Source organism: Panicum virgatum, chromosome 6N (genome assembly GCF_016808335.1).
Source record: "Panicum virgatum strain AP13 chromosome 6N, P.virgatum_v5, whole genome shotgun sequence".
NCBI lineage: Eukaryota > Viridiplantae > Streptophyta > Magnoliopsida > Poales > Poaceae > Panicum > Panicum virgatum.
Genome location: NC_053150.1, coordinates 955,186 through 977,888, shown reverse-complemented (window position 1 = coordinate 977,888; position 22,703 = coordinate 955,186). Strand labels below are relative to the sequence as shown.

At 47.6% G+C, this 22,703-nt stretch overlaps 1 protein-coding gene, 1 long non-coding RNA gene and 1 pseudogene across 3 annotated transcripts; 2 read left to right on the top strand and 1 right to left on the bottom strand.

Annotated features, from left to right (window-relative positions):
• Positions 1-6,041: 6,041 nt before the first annotated feature.
• LOC120680134 lies at positions 6,042-7,405 on the top strand. The gene is made up of 2 exons (XM_039961757.1): positions 6,042-6,992; positions 7,171-7,405. Exons 1-2 carry the CDS (start codon positions 6,444-6,446, stop codon positions 7,186-7,188), a joined length of 567 nt encoding a protein of 188 aa, XP_039817691.1. The 5' UTR covers positions 6,042-6,443; the 3' UTR covers positions 7,189-7,405.
• A 313-nt stretch (positions 7,406-7,718) lies between these two features.
• Positions 7,719-9,302, top strand: LOC120680135. The gene is made up of 3 exons (XR_005677483.1): positions 7,719-8,033; positions 8,152-8,754; positions 8,934-9,302. It is a non-coding gene; the product is annotated as an uncharacterized LOC120680135 (long non-coding RNA).
• Positions 9,303-12,520: 3,218 nt separating this feature from the next.
• Positions 12,521-22,703, bottom strand: LOC120679688 (annotated as a pseudogene). Its single transcript, XR_005677287.1, has 6 exons — positions 22,571-22,703; positions 15,441-15,969; positions 14,189-14,309; positions 13,797-13,971; positions 13,603-13,673; positions 12,521-13,440 (listed from the first exon to the last, which is right to left on the bottom strand). The product of XR_005677287.1 is annotated as a probable polygalacturonase (transcript).

The following is a 22,703-nucleotide window of genomic DNA, read 5'->3' as shown; positions in this document are numbered from 1 at the left end:
CAGAGGATCTTTGGAGCCACGGAAGATGGGAGGATTGGTACGGAAGAAATCCCCAAACCTGTTCACTTGAGGCTCAGCTCTTGGGCCATTATTGCCGGCATTGCCCATCTGATTGACTAAGTGCGCCTTGAGTTCAGTTTGCCGGGCCAAGACGTCCGCGAGGTTTGGGTGAACTGGAGGATTAGGGAGGGGATCCTCGTTGTTGCGGTTGTTATTGCCACCCGAACCATTGGCACCATCCCTTTAAGTTCCCGAACGCAACACCATCCTGTTAATAAACAAAACGGTTAGCGGTCAGGAATGAAAGATGGAGAATGATACTCAAAGGCAGGGTGGAAAGACAATGTGTAGATAAAGATCTAACACACGATCAACACCGGAGTAGCAACTCTAAGAGATAGAGTAGATTTGGTCCACTAAGATTAGCAAGAACGAGTTCAACGAAATCTAGACCGCGACACAAAAGATTAGCTAGATGCAGATTTGAAAACCAAAAGAATGTATGCATGCATGCGAGGTATGAATGCAACATGACGTCTCCTCACCTCGTGAGCACGCCTTAACGTTCTAGCACTCACTTACGACCCGAAACAATCGCATTGCCCAGCAGCGCTACAGCCCTCCTACTAGCGCTTAGGACAATGGGTGATTCTCACCTTCTCAACCCCGATAAAAGGTTTAAAAGGTTTCCAGCAGGTGAAAGGGTTTTCCTACGCTCCCGCTACTCATGAAGACAAGAGGGGTTAAGCATGTCTTAATTAAACGAGTGAAGCAGTAAGAAAGAATTAGCTCTAAGACAAAGGAAGAAAGTTAGAATTTCACCTTAAGTTCAAATTTTTAACAAAAGTAAATCTTAGTGCAAGTGATCAAATTTTATTTGACTCTCAACCCACTAAACAAATTTTAGGTTCACTTCATGGAAACCTCAGCTCTGATACCCGTTGTGAGAACCGCCCAATTTGATACTATTTTAAACAAACCGCCGGTCATTATCATCCAGATTAGAGTTAACACGTGCTTGCCGGAGAGTGTGCCACGTGTTATCCCACATCTAGAGACACGAATAACCGACACGTCATTCATCCAAAATAATATCAAATCCGGTAGTCCCGGTATGTGCTCCAACATACGCCCAGAATCAGCATATGCACATACCGTTTACAATCGAATACATCACCAAAAATCCACAAAGAGCAGTTTTATACTATCAGAGTTAACAGATTAATATTACAAGTTCAACATAGGTGGGTTTCAAACTTTATTTACAAGCCTTGGGCTCACGAAAGTCATATTAAACAGAAACATAAAGTTTATTGCATTTACATGCTCTCCCGAAGCTCGATTACGATAAAGACTTACTAAAGTAATGACGCCTTGCTCAAGGACATCATTACAGCCACCACGACCTACTCTTCCCCCGCGTTTGGATCAGCGGGGTAGAAGTGGCCGTACACTACTTCCGGCTCACCTGCAACTAGGTTTAGAAAGCACCCTGAGTACAAAGGTACTCCGCAAGACTTACGCGAATAAATAAGCAAGGATCATGTATTGGCTCAAGTAAAAGCTTTAAGGTTAAGTAATTATTGCATAAGCATTAGCTCTCTACACTATCACCTATCAGAATTAATTAATCTTGCCCAACCCCAAACACTTTTAGTTAATTAAAAGAGTACTATAATAATCAATAGATCAATGACAAGACATGATTCCAAAACCAACAATACCGAAACTCTCTAAGAGGAATTCGGCGAACCAAGAGCTTGCTCATATCCGAGAGCGCGGCAATTCGAATTGATTATAACCTTACAAGGGTGTACTGCTTTACCCACACGACGCGAGGACCATGCGACTCACCCAACCGGCCAGAGTTGGATAAGGGGATACTCGCGTCAGCCGTTCCCAACAAGGCTCGATCATTGAACCTCACACCTAGATTACGACAAAGCATATGGAAACAAGCTAAAACTTTGATAAACAGCAAGGAAACATGTGAACAAGTTGCACCACTGAAAACTACACCTTACAAGGAGTCTAACAAAATTTGGTTTGGCATTTTTCGAGCAGTACACAAATAACTAAGCAATAAACTCACTTTTGCAAGATAAAACTATAAATAAAGCTACAACAAAGTAATATGCACAACAATATTTTTACTAAGTAGATCTAAGCTAGAGGAATCCAACAAAACAAGTTTCATAATTTTTGGAGCTATACATGAATTTCTAGGGATTTTACAAGTTTGCAGACAATTAAAACCTAAAGAAACCCTAACAATATCGCTAGATACACCCGGATCCGGCCACACCCGCCAACCAGAGGCCGACAGGTGGGCCCAGGGCCAGCGGCCCACCCCAGGCCGGGTCAAGGCAGGCTGCGGCCTTGACCGCGGCGTGAACGCGGCCACGACGTCGCGCGCGCGCACGCGCGTGCGCGCACGACGACGAGCGGCGGCGGCGCAATGCGGCGCGACGAGGCGGGGCCAGGGCAGGGAAGGGGAGGTGCGCACGGCGATGCGGAGGTGGTGGCGAGCCTCACCAGTGGGCTGGGCAGCGGGAAACGGCGGCGAGGAGGCGGCGTGACGGACAGGGGTGGCGGCGAATGGAGGGCGCTCACCGGCAGCCCTGCAGGGGGAAAGAGGGGGCCGGGTTAGGGACGAAATCGAGCGAGGGAAGCGAGGAGATGCTTCCCGCGCGAGGGATTGAACCACGGCTCACCGGAGCGGGCGAATCGCGGCGGCGAGCGGCGGCAGCACGGCTTGGGTGCGGCGGTGGCAGTGGGGATTCGGGGCTAGGGTTTGGAGCGGAAGAAGGCCGGTCGGGCACGGGAACTAGCAGAGGGGATGAGGCCGAGGGCGATGCCGCGGATAAGGACACGCGGAACGAGGATGGTCGACGGCGAGGGGGCGACGCGTGCGCTCGCTCCGCGCAGAACAGAGAGAGGAGGAGAGGGAGAGACTGACGGGTGAGCCCGGCGGGGGATTTTTCTTTTCTTTTTTTTCTTTGGGTTGTGACACGGGGCTTTTCTGCGGCGGCTCTGATCACTATGTTCATGTGTCTTCTTGCCCTCCTTTATTACCAAATGATACTGCTCACTCGAATCTCTCTTCCTCTCTCCTCTCACCTTCCAATCTCCGTCTCCAACGGACTCGGCGAACCTCGCCACCATCTGCCCGCCGACGGACTCCGCGACGACGCGGCGGCTGGAGAGCTCGGCCTCGGCGATGGAGGCAAAGTAGCACACGGGGAGGAGCGCCTCCACGCCGGACCTCGGCGCGCTCCTCCCGCCCGGCTCCCAGTCGCCGGCGGTCACCTCCCCGGCCGTCCACTTCGCTGAGTCGCTGGCCGCGGCCTACAACCCGCCGGCCATCTCCTGCCACCTCGCGGGCTCCGGATCCGACCACGAGCGCTCGCGTGGGCTCTCCGCCGGCATGCGCCGCACCAGCTCGGAGGGTAACCTGGCCGGCCGCGCGTACGACCACCACCACCTCCTCTCGCCGTCCGGCAAGTTCAACTTCACGGACCGATGCCGCTCGAGACGATCCAGTCGTCGGAGCAGGTCAACAAATCCAGTAGCCACTCTTCACGGAAGATAGGAAAGCTAGTTATTTTTTTGAAATAAGGAAAGCTAGTAATGCACCCACTGATACGGGATCTCTACCCCTCAGATCCGGCATGGTGGCCGCGCGACCGGCGCCGGGGCCACGAACCTCGCCACCACCTGCCCGCCGACGGACTCCGCGACGACGCGGCGGCCAGAGAGCTCGGCCTCGGCGACTGCGGCGGGGGCTTGTGATCTGGCCCTTCCCTGTTGGAGATCCGCCGCTCGCCGCCGCAACGCGAAACAGGGGACCGCCGGGGGGTCGTGGATGAAGTCCCACCTACAGTGATGCTCTGCCCAAACTCTTGCGCGTAGCACATAGTCCACCTAACACTCAACCTCACACGCTAGACCAGCTCGCGGGATCGCTCACGCAGACGACGAATTTTGGCCGACGGGAGGTAGAAGATGAACAGTAGCTGGTGGAGGAATTTGTGCTCGAACGCACGGCGCCGGACGCCGCTCTCCAATTCACTTCACCGGGAGCACAACAGGGTTACAAGGCAGCTTTATAGCTAGGTGGACGCGCCCACAACCACGCGCTACCCCACTACTTCGCCGATCGGCCCGGGCGGCTCCGTCGTGGTGCTCACGATGCATTCAACGCGCGCACGCCACGGACCCAGGATGCCGTGCCCAATGCGGCCGATCCAATGACCTACTGGCTCGCTCGAACGAGCTCCCCCCAATCCTCGACTCCACGATCACGATCGCACACCTACGATCGACGATCCACTCAACCCGACGGCTGCGCGCACACACACGCACTGCGCCACGCACGCGACGCCCGCGCACACACACACGCGTTGCGCAACACACATCCCAGCCACGCACACACGTGCGCTGGGTTTATTCCAACAATCTCGCCCTAAACCCAGCGCCGCCAACGCCGGATCTTCAGAGCAATGCCGGCTTGTCGTCGACCTCCGCCGTGGCCGCCATGACGACCTCCTTTGGCTTGCGGCCATCACGGGCGAAATGCCCACGGACACCGCAATTGAAGCACTTGCCGATGCCCGACTTCGCCTTGCGCCGCGTACTCCACTCCTCCGTGAGCAGGAGCCGCCCGCCGTTGACTTGGCCGCCTGACGAGCCTTGTCCGCCGGAGAGCTGAGCGCGCCGCCTTGACCGCTCGTCGAACGCCTAGAGCCGCCCAAGCGCCTCCTCGAACGGCATGACCGCGACATCGCAGAACTGCTCGATGCCCGCGACCGCCGGGTATAGCCGGTCGGGCATCGAGTCGAGCAACTTCTTGACCATGCCTGCATCGTCCAGCGTGGACCCGAGGCTGGCGAACCGCGCGGCCATGGCGCTGATCTTCCCCGCGAACTCGTCCAATGCATCGCCGTCCGCCATGATCAGGGAGTCGAACTCCCCTTTGAGCGTGGCAAGGCGCGCCGTCCGCACGCGATCCGCACCGACGAACCGCGTCTTGAGCGCCTCCCACACTTCTCTTGCCGTCGGCTTGGTCGACACCTGCATCAAAATATCCTCTGGCAGAGCTTGGAGGAGATGGGCCCGCGCCGCCTTGTTCTTGCGCACGTCCACCTCCTCGCTGTCCCCCGGTGCCACCACCTCCCAGAGCCCCTGCGCATCAAGGATCGCCTCCACCTTGATCGCTCATGCAGTATAGCTCGACGGCGCCAACACCGGATAGCTGACGGAGCTCGACGTCGCGACTCGCTCCACGACGCACTCCAACACGACGTCACGGGTCCACACCCTCCGCGGCGGAGAGCGACCGCGACGACGGGGCGGCGACAACGAGCGCTCCGGTGGCAACGGCATGGTGCATGGACCTCGCCGGCTCTGATACCAATTGTTGGAGATCCGCCGCTCGCCGCCGCGATGCGAAACAGGGGACCGCCGGGGGGGTCGTCGATGAAGTCCCACCTCCGGCGATGCTCTGCCCAAACTCTTGCGCGCAGCGCGTAGTCCACCTAACACTCAACCTCACATGCTAGACCAGCTCGCGGGATCGCTCACGCAGACGGCAAATTTTGGCCGGCGGGAGGTAGAAGATGAACAGTAGCTGGCGGAGGAATTTGCGCTCGAACGCACGGCGCCGGACTCCGCTCTCCAATTCACTTCACCGGGAGCACAACGGGGTTACAAGGCGGCTTTATAGCTAGGTGGACGCGCCCACGACCACGCGCTACCCCACTACTTCGCCGATCGGCCCGGGCGGCTCCGTCGTGGTGTTCACGACGCGCTCAACGCGCGCACGCCATGGATCAAGGATGCCGCGCCCAATGCGGCCGATCCAATGACCTCCTGCTGGCTCGCTCGAACGAGCCCCCCGATCCTCGACTCCACGATCACGATCGCACACCTACAATCGACAATCCACTCAACGCGACGTCCGCGCGCACACACGCGCACTGCGCCACGCACGCGACGCCGGCGCACACACACGCGCGTCGCGCAACACACGCCCTCACACATCCCAGCCACGCACACCCGTGCGCTGGGTTTATTCCAACATTCCCGACGTGCCCGGCCCGGCGGTTGAGCGCGGCGGCCGACTCCAGGACGGCGGCGGGCCCACCCTTCTACGTCCTGCCCAGCCGCCTCTCGGACCCAGCCCGCTGCTCCGCTGCCTGAAGAAGGCGGCCTTGCCGGTGCCGCCGTGCCGGTGCCGTGATGGTGGTGGACGGTCGGAGTCCGACGACTGCCGCAGCCACTTCTCGGCGTCCTCCCACTTGGACGGCACCGACCTGCACGGGGGGCGACGAGCTGGTGGTGGTGCGCGGGGCTCGCGAAGAACTGCATCGGCCGCCCCGGTGTCGCCGGGACGACCTGCTGCGGTGGCTCCGCGCGTCGCCTCTGCGCTGAGGCCGCGGAGGATGAGGACGCCGCCGTGCCGTTCTGTACCCCGGCCTCCGCGCGCCGGACCGCGACGCCGGAGCCGCCGCTCCTGCCCCGTCCTCCGTGCCGACCCGCGATTCACGGGAATGGCTATGGCACAGAGTGGCTGCCGTCGCCTGGCCGGCCGCAGGAGAGGAGTGGCGCCGGCGCTGCCGCCCGACCGGCCGCGGGCGAGGAGCGCGGTGATGGTCAGGCCGCACTCGGGAGCGGTGGCACCAGTCACCGGGTCGGCTGCGGGCACTCGGGCCGCAGGCAAGGAGAGGCGACGCCGGATCAGAGGCGTGAGCCTCGTGGCCGGCTGGCAAGGAGAGACGGGGTTGGCCTCGGAGCCGGCTGTGCTGGGGAGTAGCGGTGCCGGGCTGGACGCACTTACCTCCTGGCAGGCTGCAGCGAGGAGCGGCGGGGAGCAGTGGCGCCGGGCCGCCGGCGGTGAGGAGCGGCGGGGTCGGCTGCCGTGGGCGCCGGGCCGGACGTCCTTGCATCCTGATCTGCTATTTTTTTGTCTGGTTTCTCAATGCACGTCTATGGTAAGATACAATTGTTTGCTTAATTATTTTTTTATCCCCACAATCACGTCAAGTGAATTTTGGTTTGGAATGTTGGTTTTCCATTCATCAGTTCTACTTCTGCACATGTTCCTGATTCCTTTTCTCATCATGTACTGATTAGTTTTTTCATTCGTTTGCTCTTATCTTTCCCATTCAGTTTTTACTACAACCATAGGCAGCAAGTTTCTTACTGCAGACGTTCGTCCAGCAAGGTCATCAGGATCTGCTAGATAACTGGATTGAAGTATTGAACCTGCTGCCTATGTTCCCGAACAGGAATACTAGGCTGCTTTCTCTCTGTTCCAAAAGGACACCATCATTCAGGCTTGCCGGAGGGCAGACTGCCGGACGTTTAGGTGGAGGCGGAGCCGGCGCATCCTGGTTCCACTTGACATTTAGGGGCTGTTTGGCAGGGCTCCGGCTCTTCTAAAAACAGCTCCGGCTCTGGCTCCTCAGATGGAGCGGTTTCTCTGATAGAGTTGGAGCCGTTTTAGAAAATATTTGGCAAAACAGCTTCACTTGTTAGATTGATGTGTAAGCCACGTGAAGCCACGATTTCATGGCTTCACCTTGCATGTGTAAGCCGCCGATGGCTTCAGAACCGGCTTCACACGTGAAGCCGATTACAAAACAAACGTTTGAGAGAGCTTCACCTGGAGCCGCTCGTGAAGCCGCTCCAGAAGCCCTCCAAACGGGGCCTTATGCTGCCGTCCGCATTGGGGAGCTCCGCCACACCATCGTCCTAATCCTTGTGCGACTAGCTGGCTTGGCTCAACTCAAGTACTCAACCCAGCCTCTCTGACTTGAGAGGAGGCTGCCTGCGCTCGTTAAAACTCGTATTCGAGTTCTCTGAGCAGGCAACTCACTCTCCCACTCTTGGTGGTTTCATCTCCTCCTAGAATTCGTATTGGAGTCCCTCTCTCGTTGGGATGCAGAATGGAATGGGTAGCCTCTCCCACGGTAGCGCGGCGCGACCATGGTCAGGTTGAAGGTGGCCGCGGGCTCACTCCTGGAGTCTAGGTACGCTACTCCTTGCTCCAGCCCGATCTTTCCTAAGTGTTCATGAAGCAATCGAAAACTGGAAGTATTTTATTTTTCTGACTTTGGATGCATTGCTCTGCCTCTTTTTTTCTTGAAGAAATAGTTGCTCTGCCTCGGTTCTGACTCTAGATGCAATTGCTCTGCCTCTGTTCTTGCGTGGCCGGGAAGTTCACTCAATCCTCAGCTTCAGGTTTCATTCAGCAAGTAGAGAATGTGATCTATCAACCTTGAGGCCTTAGCTGGAATCTGAACCCTGAGCCCTCAGCCTCACGCATGCTCAGCCCTCATACATGCAGGTCATGGGCGCTGCATATTGATATTTTACATTCATCTTTTTGATTGATGCACCTCACACATGCGCTTCCAAATTTTTGAATTGAACCCTGATCTGAAACTTTCGGTTTCTTCCAAGCTCAACCTGATCCGGAAGAGTCCATTTGTACATGGAAAAAGGAAAAGGATTTTGGTCCTGCTGTTTGTGTACCCATGCGCTTTGGCATGGTCCCGAAGAAAGGACCAGCTAGAGACCTCCGTCACGCAATCCGTCTCGGCCGTGACTATGGCATGGTCCAAGGTTGTTGCTCTGTTGTTTCTTGGTGGAAGGTTCGCCGCGGCCCGCGGCAGCAGACTGCACCACGGCCTGTGGCCATTGGCGTCAAGGGGGAGCAGCAGACTGAACGTACAAGTTGGGATACTGATGGTGAGTTTGTTTTCTATTTTCTGTTAATTATAAGAATTTATTGTTGCGGACATGCAGCAAATTAGTCTTGATTATGCTCAAAGCCATGATCTTGAAGCGCTCCCATTGTTACTTCGTTCTAACATCTAGAAACTGACAAGATGCCGCGGAGCTAACCAGTATCTATTTTTGAGAAGCAGGTGCGACCTGTTAGATAAGCCAAGCAACAACGGTCAAAATATCATTCCTCATGCTTTCTTCGTCACAGATGGAGTAGCACAACGCTCCGTAGCGGAATGAAAGGCAGACATGCAGCTTGCATGGCTTGTCATGTATCAGGTACCAATCTGTGTCAAAAAAAAAAAAAAGTATCAGGTACCAATCGACCAGATTTACAAACCACCAAGTACACAAAAATTAAAGAGGAAATGGCACTAAGAAAGGTGGCATGCGTAACTCTTTTCCTGAGAGTTTTTGAGAGCTTTTGCTTGTGTAATAAGACTTTTGTAAAGTCTACTTGTTTCCTCTCAAGAATGAGCTTTCTCTGGTAGTCTCGTCTCCAGATGTTACTCGTGCTGCCATTCTACTTATGTGTCAGGTCAAGTGTCAGCGACGTTTTCCAACACTTTGGCATCTTTTTGAATTTGAACTGTTTGGAAAATTTTGCCTTCTTGCCTCCGAAAAGTAGTTTGTCATGCAAGTTTGTCGAGCCCGGTGGGGTTGACTGTTGAGGCAACATGGGAGCCGAGGACAACGATGAGGTTGAGCAGCACTGAAGCTGGAGGCTGCCTGGATCATGGCCGTGTTTGGTTAGGATTTTATGGAAAAAAATTTCACATTTGACCACTAATTTAGAATATTAAATAAAGCATAATTACAAAACTACCTTCACAACCCCCGTGTAAAACGCGAGACGAATCTAATGAGACTTTTGACCGCGCGATTAAATGGTGGTACTGTAGCATCACTGTATCAAATCATCAATTAATTACCGTCATTAGATTCATCTCGAAAAGTTACACTCATCCCTAAAAAGATTTTGCAAATAGACTTCATTTAGTACTCCATGCATGCGAGATTCTCTTCTCAAAAAACATGCGCGAAAAATTTCCTGTAGTAACCCAACGCGCGCGAAAAACATGCGAGATCATGACGACTTCATGAAGGGCTAAATAGCTTCAGTGAACCAAAGGAGTCGTTCATCACCAATAACATAAAAATGATCTCAGTTGTTTCATTATATTTGGGTACTATCTGTAATTGCGCACTCCCAACATATGATGTCTATCAACAGTTTCTATACTACCACATCACAAGACACCATGTTTCATTAAGGGTGTGTTTAGATCACTTTGCATTTTTGAAAGGGAATTTTTAATATTTAAAGTATTAAATGTAGATTAATCACAAAACTAATTACAGATCTCGTCTGTAAACTACGAGGCGAATCTAATGAGCCTAATTAAGTCATCATTAGAGCATATTTACTGTAGCATCACTGTAGCAATTTAGTGTCTAGTCACGTCATAATTAAACTCATTAGATTCGTCTCGCGATTTACCGTTCATTTGTCTAATGCGATTTATTTTTTGACTACATTTAGTACACCATGCAAACGATTTACAAATAATTTGTATTTTGCGTCTTGGAATCTAAACAAGGCCTAACTCCAATACAAAGTTACTTTAGGTGGGTCCATAATAAATTTTCTACTCGCATCTCATCTCGTCCTCTCTTTTCTCTCCCCATCGGTGCGCAAGCGGCAATGCTGCATACGCGCAGTGCATAGCGGCGAGCTGTGCGGGGTGAAATCGTGGCGGCACTCTGTGTTCTTCTTTCCAAGAGAAAGCAAGCTGCAGGTCTCGTCTTTTTTTGATATTTTAATCTTTTTAAAAAACTATTTTCAAGAGTAGACGCTGGAGAAACTATTTCCAAATTTACAAGTGACAAGGGCGTGTTTAGATGTTTAGGGGTAAATTTTTTTAAAGAGAATCTTGCTATTTCGAATTACTAAATGAAGTATATTTATAAAACTTTTTTGTATAGATGGGTTGTAAATCGCGAGACAAATCTAACGAGCCCAAATAATCAATAATTAGCGGATGGTTACTGTACCATCACCACCACAGACTTTGACTCCATCGGCTCAACCACACATGCTTTGATTAGTGGATTCTTCCTCCTCTCGAGCCTTCCTTTTCCACCCCCATTTCTCCTCCCTCCTCCCCATTCCGGTTGGCGTGGGTGGGAAGGGGGATTGGGGAATTTTTGACCGCCCAGTAACATGCACCAAACATAATCACGAGAAGAACAATGGAATTTGGACTAAGAGTCCATTAGGCTTGATACTCCTAACATGACAACATTTGATAAGCATTTTTTTAAATTTTTATGTAGAAGTTTGTCAATTCTACAAGAAAGCATTCCTAAGTATTTTGCTAAGACTTTGTTCATGCTCTTTTCTGAGAATTGAAAGGTTCTACACTTTTGTACAGCTTTCATTAATCGTTAGTACAGAAACATCATGACCCAAGCACTATTGGATTTTGCTACTAACTTTTCTAAGTTTATGCTTAGCAGGCTGAACTCTTTATGCACATTATCCTGCTGAATTGTTGCCACCTGTAAATCGGGAAACCAACACCTTTTTTTTTTAATAATGGAAACTAACACCTTCAGGGTCACAAACTATCTATTGTGTACAGTGTAGTGATGTCCTAATTCAGACATGTAAATAGAAAGTTCAACAGGATTTTCTCCTTTTTCTACTTTTGGTAGGGATGAAGTGTAGGAATTCACTATATAGTAATTTAATTTACTATCTATTGCAGCATTTCTATGGTACAAGCATCACAAAAAGTAATCTTCACTTGTTTCAAATGAAGAAAATCAAACTAGTTCAACTTACTATTGATCATTCTTATAATTCATCAGATAAAACTCAGAGTTGTTCCTTGATACATTTTCATTACATTTGCTTCCCATTTCTGCTTGTGGCTTCTTGGTGGTTGGATCTGCCTGTACAAAGCAGGAACACTCAAAGGGGTATATAAATCATTGAATGGAGTTTTGAAAAGAAAGTAACTAGATATGGTAATTTTACAAACTTTCTCAACATGGTTTTAATGGTTGTAAATGGTGAAGAGACTAGCCAATTTGAAATAAACATTTGTTCAGCACACTGCAGTTTTGTTGACAAATCATGCAACAGGCAGTTGAATTTGTAATAATATGTGGAATTATTCTTAATTATACATGAGTAACAGGTTTCTTTTTTTTACCAGTTAGATATGAATAACAGGTTTGCATAAGTAACTGTCACCATATATGTTACCTCTCTCTGTCTGACTATCGAGTTCATGCTTCTTTTCAATCAGTTGATTGCACAAAGTCTTTAACACTGACATCCTTGAAATAATCTATGCCAGAGCTCTGGAATTTCAATGTGTTTATCCTTAACCTTTGCATTTTCATTCACAGCTTGTTGAAGCTTTACTTCTAAAAGGCTCATCGGTTCTCTTCTCTGTTTGGTATGCTGAATATATATATAACAATATGTGTCAGTAATAAGAAATCCTGACAAAATAACATGTTGTTGTAGGAAAAAAAATGACAAAAGGCGATAAACACATTTCATACTTGAGCGAGTTTACACTGTATCCATAACAGGTCTGGGAAAGTTGCAACGTTAAAGGCGCAGCAATGGTACTACTGTTAAAGGGTACACATGTAGCATTCACAATTATTAGAAGGATTTGACAACTACTTCAATAAGAGTACCATCACATGTAGGAAAATGGTTCAATAAGTAACTTCTCTGTATTAATAACTGTTCCTTTCCTTTTTGCAGTGAGCTGTGCCCACACATGATGTTTGTAAACTGTTTGTAACCCCCCTTTAAAATGCTAGAAGACTAAGGCTAAATGAGTAAATGTTGAATTTGACTATACTATCTGTCTATCCCAAAACCCTATGTCCTATCCTTCCTTCCTGGCACACCAATATGAATACCCTACATTTCAAGTATCAGTCACTGAGAGAAACTTCTGACTTCTGTAATCTGTACAACTGGTCATGAAAATCCACACCACGATGAAGACCGATTCTTCCTCAACTCTTCACAGGGTGCAGGGAAAACTCCATGCGCCGCTCCGTACACGGACTCACAATGCCATCTACCCTGCCGCCTTATGCCTCTTAAGCTAACATTCCGAAAGCATATCCCTTCATAAACTGCACCAGCCACTGCCTCCAGCATTGGCGCACGCTGCAGGTCAACACCGACAATACCACTGATAAGCACATTACTGATCCTTGGCAGTGCGGTTCGGTCATAGTTGTCATCTGAATGGTCATCTGCACCCCGACTAAACTTTATCGGTACCTTGACCTTCTCCATTGTCACCTTGGTTATGGTGATGTTGGTTATGTACCCACCCCGCCCTACGTCGGTCTTCAGCCTCACTGCTTGTGCCGAATTCCACACGTGGAGGTCACGGACAAGCACATTAGATATGCCTCCTGACATCTCGCTTCCAAAACCTACACCTGAGCACATTGGAGTTGTGCCTGAAACCCTCTGGATGACAATGTTTGTACTTGGTTTGCCAACAGAGATCCCATACTGATCCCAGCCACTTTTGACAGCTACTAGATCATCTCCGCTTTCAATATAGCAGTCCTCAATACAAACTTCTGAGCTCGAATCTGTCAATAGAGATTGGCAAGGTCATCATACGAATGTGAAAATTCCAGCTGCTCAAAATCCCAAATGTATAGAAAACAATGAGATACAGCTGCATTTTACTAGATCCAATTATCAGAAGGGAGAAGGTAGTAGGAAAATGTGATGAAAGCAACAGCATAAACCTGGATCAATGCCATCAGTGTTTGGAGCATTTAGGGGAGCCAGTATGGTCAAACCCTTGATCACCACGTTGCTGATAAATAAAAAGAAAAAAAAATTCTCCTGCTCAGTGCTTGGTTTAAGTAGAGTGAAAAATGAAGAAGCATTTTCTGTTAGGAAATGGAGAAAGAATGTGCTAACAGCATGGTAAACTGACCTGCTGTAGACTGGATGCACTGTCCAGAATGGGGAGTTGCGTAGTGTGATATTAGAGATTAGGATGTTGGTTGAGTTCGCAAGCTCGACAAGATGGCCCCTTGTGTAATTCAAAGTTCGATTCCACCACATCTCCCACCACATCTCTCCTTGGCCATCTATGGTCCCATTGTTGCCTGAAATTTGGGAAGGGCGTTTTCAAGTCATAAATAAATCACCGCTAATCCTAGATAGGATATGATCAATTAAAGTTTAACTCTATGCGATTATTGATACAGGATGATTTGGTTTAATTCCATCACTAATCTTTGTTTCAGCTGCACCTTTTCATGCAAATTTTGATTTGTTAGCCAATCTTGAAATAAAGTAGACATAGGTAAGAAGTCATCGTACCAGTAACAACAACATCATTTAAGCCCTCTCCATGAATGAGGCTGATATGGCGTGGCCCCAATCGTTCCCTTCCACGCCTGTAAGATGGCAAAGGGGCAATGAGAGGCCACTCTTCTGGATCCTGCATATCACAGTTACAATGCAGTTTTATAACCAGCATACACAAGTATAAAGTGCTGGGCATCCGTATATATACTTAAAATGTGATCTAGAATCCCGTGCATGCACGGTCCCCTTAAAAAGACTGTTCCCCCATGCTATCATGCTGGTATTATACTACTGCCATCATGCTGATATTATAATGGCTTGATGAGTCCACATGTTGTAGTACAAATCATGCAACTGTGACTTTGTATGTGAGTGCTGTTTGTCATGGTTGACGCAAATGCAATAAAACACTGGGCACAGATTAGATGTGAAAAATGTAAGGCAGCAGGCATCCATCCATATGCAGGTTTGAAATTATCAGTTTGTTCCAACTGGAACTCGATCACCGGTTCCAGCAAGAACTTGGTTGTTCTCAATACTATATATGCCAGTTTTCTTGTTTTTTGAAAACTGGGTGTACAGGAGAAGTGCCACGTTCTCAATCATGTACATAGCTGTTTGCAACCAATTCCTACTGAACCACCTCCACATGAATGCAGGCTAGCCCGTACAGATTGGCACACTGGCATGGCTATCAGATATATATTGGGATGTACAAAAGGTGGGGATTGGTTCCTGCACAAAGCTCCAAAGTAGAGATTTGTGTGACCCTGTGTTGGCTTTAGCACAAACAGATAAGACGGGAGTGGAAGCAATGTAAAGTAGAAAGAGCCAAGGAGGCATCAAGTGAGGGACAACGCAAAGGCACAGCGGCTTAGAATAACATCTCACGAGCTGGCAGGCAGAGGTTACAAGGAAGCAGCCAGAGGGAGGGTCTCAGAGGGCCAGAGGATTTAGAGGTTTTAGAGGTAGCTAGCAGTTATTTCTGAACCGATGAATATAATTGTAATGTTATCAATGGCAATTGAACAGCAATTTGGGTGTATGTATGCTGAGCTTTCAAACTATTCGTGCATCCAAAGCAGTTATCGTTGCAATGTTGTTGTCGTATAAGAAGTTAAGAGCAGGAATCGAATCATTGAAACAATCAGGCGAAGAATTGAAGGTTGAGGGATTAGAGAAGATAGGAGGCTACTCATCATCATCCTTAATATTATAGGGAGAGTATGATGGAATATTGGAAAAATGGATGGACAGTACGGACCTGGGAGCCGAGGATGACCGTGCCTTGGTGCAGGAAGAGGGTGAATCGGCTGGTGAGGTTGAAGCTTCCCGTGAGCCACCTCCCCGGCGGCACCTCCAGCCTGGCTCCTCGTCCGCCGCCGCCCCTGGCCCTCTCGTCCAGCTCCGCCACCGCGCGCCGGAACGCCGCCGAACTCCTCAACCGACGCGGAAACGCCGCGCGCCGGCGTAGAACCCGGCGCAGCTGCTGGTGGTGGTGGGTTCGCCGCGGGGAGCAGGAGGAGGGTGCGCGATCAGGAGCGCGGACAGAGGCGCGGCGGGCGGGAGGCGCGTGAGGGCGAGGTAGGAGGGGCGCCGGGCGCCGGGCGCGGCCACGGGAGCGGCGTGGGGTCGTGGGCGGCCATGATCGTGACGGAGGAGAAGCGAGTGCGCCTCCCACGCGCATCGCTTTGCTTGCTTTGGGAATTGTAATGGAAGGCCAACCACACCAATACCAAGGAGCGGACAGACACGACCAAAAAAAGAAAGAAAAAGGGGAAACGGAACAGATTCTTCCTTCCGCCCAAAATTGCTGCTGCTTCAAGACCCGACCCGACCCGACCCGACCCGACCCGACCCGACCCGACCCGATTAGGAACGACGAAGCTCAGCCCGATTCTAGTGGTTGCTTCTTTGTCTACGGACTGACTGCCTGTGTGTGGCGAGAGGCAGTAGGCAGATGGACTAGATCGGAGGCCCAAATCATTGCACCAAGTAACTTTTACCTGAATTTTGCTGTAATAAAAAATAGCTGAATTTCGGAAATTGGCGCCGAGTTTTTTTAAGAAACTAGTGAAGATGCCATGACGCAGGCATATATTTAATTTTCCTTCCAATATCATTTATTTTTGTTCGGAAATAATACGCGTCTTCTTTTTTTCCTTCCGTAAACAATAATGTCAATTATTATTCTTCCAAAACAAATAATGAAGCGAGTTATAGGTGAATGTATTTGCAAAGGAAAATAAAGTGTACCCTAAATGAAAGTAGGGTATAAAAGGAGGGTATAGAAAATTATTGATGCAAAAAGTATTAGGATTTTGTGAAAAACACCGATAAAACCAATCTCCTCCTCTCTTTCGTCAAACTTTTTGGCCGGACAGGAGCCTCCATAAGGGGTACGGTAGGCCTAATCTTAATGAAAAAAAATTTCAATTGTTTCAATTTTTATAGATAATATAGAAGATAGGGGGCGGAGCTCGTCCACTTGAACCTATCGTTGACGTATTCTTTCGCTCTAGGGGGCAGGGTACCAAGCCAATCGTCAAAGCATTAAAATGTAATTATCTTTTGCTCTATTTATGCTAAAAAGCTACACTCTAATTGTTATTACGGTTAATGAGCCCGTCCCTTTTTACACCAACAAGGTTATACCATCTTCATTCATATACCCTCTTATTTCTTTCATCTAACCTCGTTCATTTATTCACCTACCTTATGGTTATATCCATAATATTGTTATTTGGTTTTCTTTGGTGTGGGATAGTGGCACTTAAGAAAGCGATTGCACAATGCAAACCGAATGCAGTGGTAGCTGCCATTTGTGCATCCGGTGATCAAAGCTATGATTGAGTAAGACTTCTTCTTCTTTTCTTTTTTGCTTTCTTTATGTTTTTTCTGTCTTCTTGGTCTGTTGCTTACTTCTGTTTACTTTTTATATTACTCAATTGTCTAAAAAATTCAAACAAACGAAACAGCTGAAGAAGGTCATTGCATTTCCATTAACAACAAAGTATGTCATGTCTCACCACTGTCATCGGACAATACAGTTCTTAAAGCGGATGACGTTATCAAAATGTAAGCATCTCTTTTATGTTGGGTTGAGTTGTACTAAATTTGTATGGAACTAACACAGCTTTTATAACAGAGGTACGATTGTCCACATTGATGGATACGCTACATGTGTGGCGCACACACTTGTTATTATAGACAAGGCTATCACCGGCATATTAGGAGATGTAGTTACTGCCGCTGATTATGTAAGTACGAGGTTGATGCATCTTGCTGTGCCATGAACCAAGATACCTGATTACATAGGACAACTAATTTTTGTTCAATTTTTTCTTTTGACTTATACTTTTTACTAGTTACTCACGGTGTTGTTGTTTAGGCATGTAGGTATTTGATAAATTATGAACTATCTATATATGATCCCATTTTGATTGGTTAAAGTAGTTTTTCTAGTCTAGTGTTTAGTATCTTGTGCATGTACCTTTATTAGATCGCAGATGTGTATAAAGACATACAAGATGCTATTGTACTTCATTCTGCTCACTGCAAGGCTTTGCATATTCTTTGCCAACAAGCTAAACAATTCAATGTTGTTGGCTATGAACATTTGTTGAGTGAGACCAGTACTAATGATCATTTCGAAAAGAACAAAATCTACGTGTGTGATATTTGTACCAGTTCTCCTGAAAGGAAAGGTGAGCTCTAATATTATTTGCATTTTAATTTTTTTTAGTTTGTGCACTAACATTTTCTTTGTAGTTGGAAAATTTTGATGTCAAGTAGGTGTCACAACAACCATTTTTTTTCTAGTGTCGAATTGGCAATTCTCTCTTTTTATATTTTACTTATTATTTATTTAAGACTGACTTATAACCAATATAGTTTGCAAACATAGAAGAAAAACACTGGTATACTACGGCAAACTGCCAATAGATGCTAGTGATTTGGGTTTTGTTCACTATAACTTAGTACAACACAAGACTCTTGCACTCTCTATGTGGCTACCCTTCCATGACACTAATACACTACATGGCAACCTTGGCATCTCCTACTTGACACCTCTTATGCCATGGTATGGCAAGAGAGGAAGGGAGCACCCCTATTTACAGGATCCGATGGCTTATATGGATTTGCCATGTGTCCACCTTCTACACATTTCTTTAAAAAATATCTAATTACAGGATTTTCCTCAGGCTTATCTAACCATATAAATATCTAGTTTCTAGAGTATTCTACATTTTAACATGAAGCATGACAACCATGGTTTATGCGTCATCTTTAATCTTCTAGAAGCTTCTCATAAGTATGCATTGCTACTTTCAACAGCCCAGAATGCATGAAAGGCATTCATGATGTCCCTCTTAAGGCCTGACCAAGCGGCGTGAAAGAAAGCACCTATAAACCCATCTGTGTTTGGAGACTTGTCGGTTGGGATCTTAAGGATATATAGTTTGCTAAACCTCCTCTTAACGGAAGCAATGATATTGGCATATCCCCAAGAAAAGACAGTCTGAGCATAATGACAGATCAACTTTCTCAACCCGATCTCATGGTGTGCAAAAATGTCATCAAAATGCTGAACAAAAGCTTAAGCTTTATCCTCATCTTGCGAGAGTTCCACATTCTGAAAAAAAAAAGCTTAAGCTAAAATGACAGGCTTGCAAATGGAAAAAATTGGTATTGGCATCCCCTTCCACAAGATATGTGATAGGTGACTGTTGATCGTGCGTTCCAACGAGGCCAGTTGAAGTGAACAGAGCTTAGCTTTACACCTGAGTGTGAGTTCATGAGGTGCTAGGTCCCTCCTATCTTGGGCACAGTCAAAACGAAGCATGATTTCCTTAGGGATGGCAAGCTGCAAACGAACCGACACGATGTGCTTGGTGCTCCAACTGACAAGTGCCTTTGTCGTCATCCTTAATTTGAAAACTAAAGCGTAGAAAGCATCAGCTTGCAACCAGGGAAAGAGGCGTGTTTCAGGCTTCAGCAACCAACTTAAGAATAAAGAGGAAAAATCTTTAAGCATGGACCACTTAATGATTATTAACCCTCTGTTTGAAGATAGGACCTTGAATCCCATGAATAATAAGTTCATACTAAAATGCAAGATGCAATTAGTCTCTGATGGTTGCAGTTTCTCATTCTCATTTTCTTCTTTCAACTCTTTCTCTTCTTCATCTTCCTCTTCTCTATGCAACCAATCCTTACCGTCTGCATATGGAGGACTCCAAACAGGTGGTTCGGGCTTGTCATGTTCAAATTTGCCTTTATTATAAACTATTCTCAAGGGGATTTTGATTATCCTCAATTCTTGCACTGAGTGTAAATTAGAACCATGGTTCTCAATTTTTGGGATTGGCTTTCCTCAGAACATGAAGTCCAAACATGTCAGATACTCCCTTGAGTAGTGTCCATATCTTTTGGCTTTAATGGCAAAACATCTCCTACTACGATCACCTGGTAGTGCTTATCATGCATGTCAAAAGACTTCAATATCTTGTTGAAGATGCACTGAATGTGCCTTCTTAGCCTCATCAGATATGCTATTGCACTTATGCAAAACCTCAAATTTCTCCATCATAGGAAGTGGACCGAGTCTCACATCACTAATATCACCATTTGGAATGATATCATTATATACTTCAATCTTAAGAACTGTATATGCTAAGTTGATACATTTTTGTTACATTTGCTTTCCATTTATGCTTCTGGCTTCTTGGTGGTTGGATTTGCATGTATAAAGCAGGAAGTACGGCAGGAACACTCGAAGGGGTAGACAAATCATTGAATGATAGTTTTCAAAAGAAAATATCTAGACATAGTGATTTTACAAATTTTCTCATCATGGTTTTAATTTTGTAAATGATGAAGAGACTAGCCAATTTGAAATAAATGTTTGTTCAGCACACTGCAGTTTTGTTATATAATTGACAAGAAGTTCTAGTATATGTGCTTCAGTACTAGGTTAGCAAATTTGATATGTCATGAATTCAGTTGGTTTCAATTTGAAGTTTTAATCTCTGAAATCATCTCATGGCATTGAAGTAGAGAGTATTCCCGACATAAAATCATTAAAGAGCACATATGTGCTACAACCATTTCCAATTCTATTTGTGGAGGAAGGTAGAGCCCTATATGGGAACTCAACTCTTTATTCACTAACACAAGACTTGTGCACTCTCTATGTGGCTACCCTACCATGATAGTAATACACTACATGGCAAACTTGTCATTTCCTACTTGAGCCTCGTTTTCCACGGTATGACAAGATGGGAGGGGAGCACCCCTATTTATAGGACTCCATGGCTCATATGGATTTATCATGTGTCCATCTTTTACGCACTTCTTTACAAAATACCTGACTCTAGAATTTTCCTCATGCTTATCTAACAACACAAATATCTAGTTTGTAAAGTATTCCACATTTTACCATGAAGCAAGGCAACCATGGTTCATGCATCCTCTCTAATCTTCTAGAAGTTTCTCACAAGTATGCATTGCTACTTTCAACACTCCTCCATGCATACTTGTCTTGGGTGACAGAACCACTGCGTGTCGTCCCTTGCCTCTTCTGCGCTTTGCCATTTTGAGCCTTCTTCTTCTCTCATCCTAGTGACATGATTTGTTCTTCCTTTCGCTTGTACACCTCAACCTTCAGTTGGAGCTTCCCTACAAACTTGATGCCACTATATATGCATCTCCTTTTTCTTCTTCACTCTTCAAGTTGTTTGCCTTCTAAATGCTTTTATGAAGGCAAAATAACCTGAGCTCGTGACATATTTGTCATTCCTGAGATCTTCGCAACTATATCCATCCAGAAGCTTCATCAACTCATCTCGTGTTTTCAAATATTCATGGATTGTTAATGCTCCCTCTGTGTCTGCCCCATATTCCTCGTAGCTTGGAGTCTCCCAATCTTCACCATCATCATATTCAAATACTATAAATCAAGTATAAGTATTTGGATCTCTTACCTCCATCGAGAAACCAGCTTTTGCGTCTCATTCTTCTTCTTCTTCATATTCTTTGGCAGCAATGTTGTTTGACAGAGCTTCGCTTTCTGTCAAGTCTTCCACAAAATAGGCTCCATCGTCTTCAGCTACGATGCATGCCTCTACATCCCACTCTTCTTCACTGAGCCACCCACTCTGGATGACTTTATTCATAGTACCCATAGTTCCTTCTATGTGCCTACTTGGATTCGGATAGTACCTAGCAAAATGCCCCTTCTAGCCACAGTTGAAAAGCACTCACCTCTTTTTTCTCTCTCAAACTCATGACCAGGTCCTGGTCATCATCATCGTTGTCATCTTGAGCTCCCCTTGAAAAGATGCTCTTCTTTAATCAATACCTATCACCTTTTGTCCATTTCTTCACCTCTCCTTGGCCTCGGCTTCTCGGTGGACCCTTCTTCTGATGAAGAGTGCCTCCTCCTCCTCCAAGGTGATACTACCCATCTGCTTGCTAATGCCTCCTAATCAACCAATAGATTCTCCAACTCCATTATAGATGGTTGTGTTGGTGATCCACTCACTGCAGCCATAAAGCCACTGTACTCGGGTCTTAGGCCATTGATGATGATCCTTCTCATCCGAGCTTCGCTGACCTTCTCCTCTGAATCAAGATGAGAGAGCCTTTTCATCCGAGCTTTGTTGACCTTCTCCTCTGGATCAAGCTGGGATATCTCTTGACAGATATTCTTCACCTTATCAAAGTATTGATCGATGCTTAGTGTGCCTTGTGAGATACCTTCTAACTCTTTTCGTTTGTTTAGCGAAACGTGTAAATTGTCGGTGTATGCATACAAAAGAAAAGAAAAATATAGAAAAAGAGAGTGAGGGTAAGGTGTTTCTTACTACTCCCTCCGTCCTAATGTTACTAGCATTTAGAGCATTCAAATTTTTTCTCACAATGTAAGCATTTCTGCAGCTATGCGGGTCCCACACTTTGGATTCCCCCACCCCCATCAACCAGGCAAGCCATGTGCGACTGAAAAAATCCCCCAGTCGGACTCCTTGCAGCACGAGCCCCATCTCCTTCCCTGCAGCACGCCTACCTCAGGACTCCTCCGCCCCCGGTCCCTAATCTCCACCATCTCGTCACCCTCCGGCGCTCATCGGCCTCCTCCCTCCCCCATGGAAGTGACAAGTGATGGAGAGCGTAGGCGCCGGCGAGCCGAGTGCCACTGGCGGCAGGTTGCTGAGCGGCAGCCGGCGGCGGAGCAAAGCTTTGGCCCGAGGGAATAGGGCTATGGCGCGATGGAGGGGAGGTCATGAGGCAGCGATGCATCGTGCTATAGCAGCTTGCCGTCAGTGGAAGATCTGCAAGCGGTACCGGCGGGATGTGTGGCGGCGGCGAGTGCTATGGCCGCGTCCCCGGTACCTGATGCGGCACCGGAGTTGGCGGGAGCGGCCATGGAATCGACGGCTGGTGCTGCTGCGGGGGCGTCGGCGGGAGTTGTTGGCGCTGGTGCGTTGGCGGCGGGACCAGTGGACGGTGGCGAGAGGCGCGACAT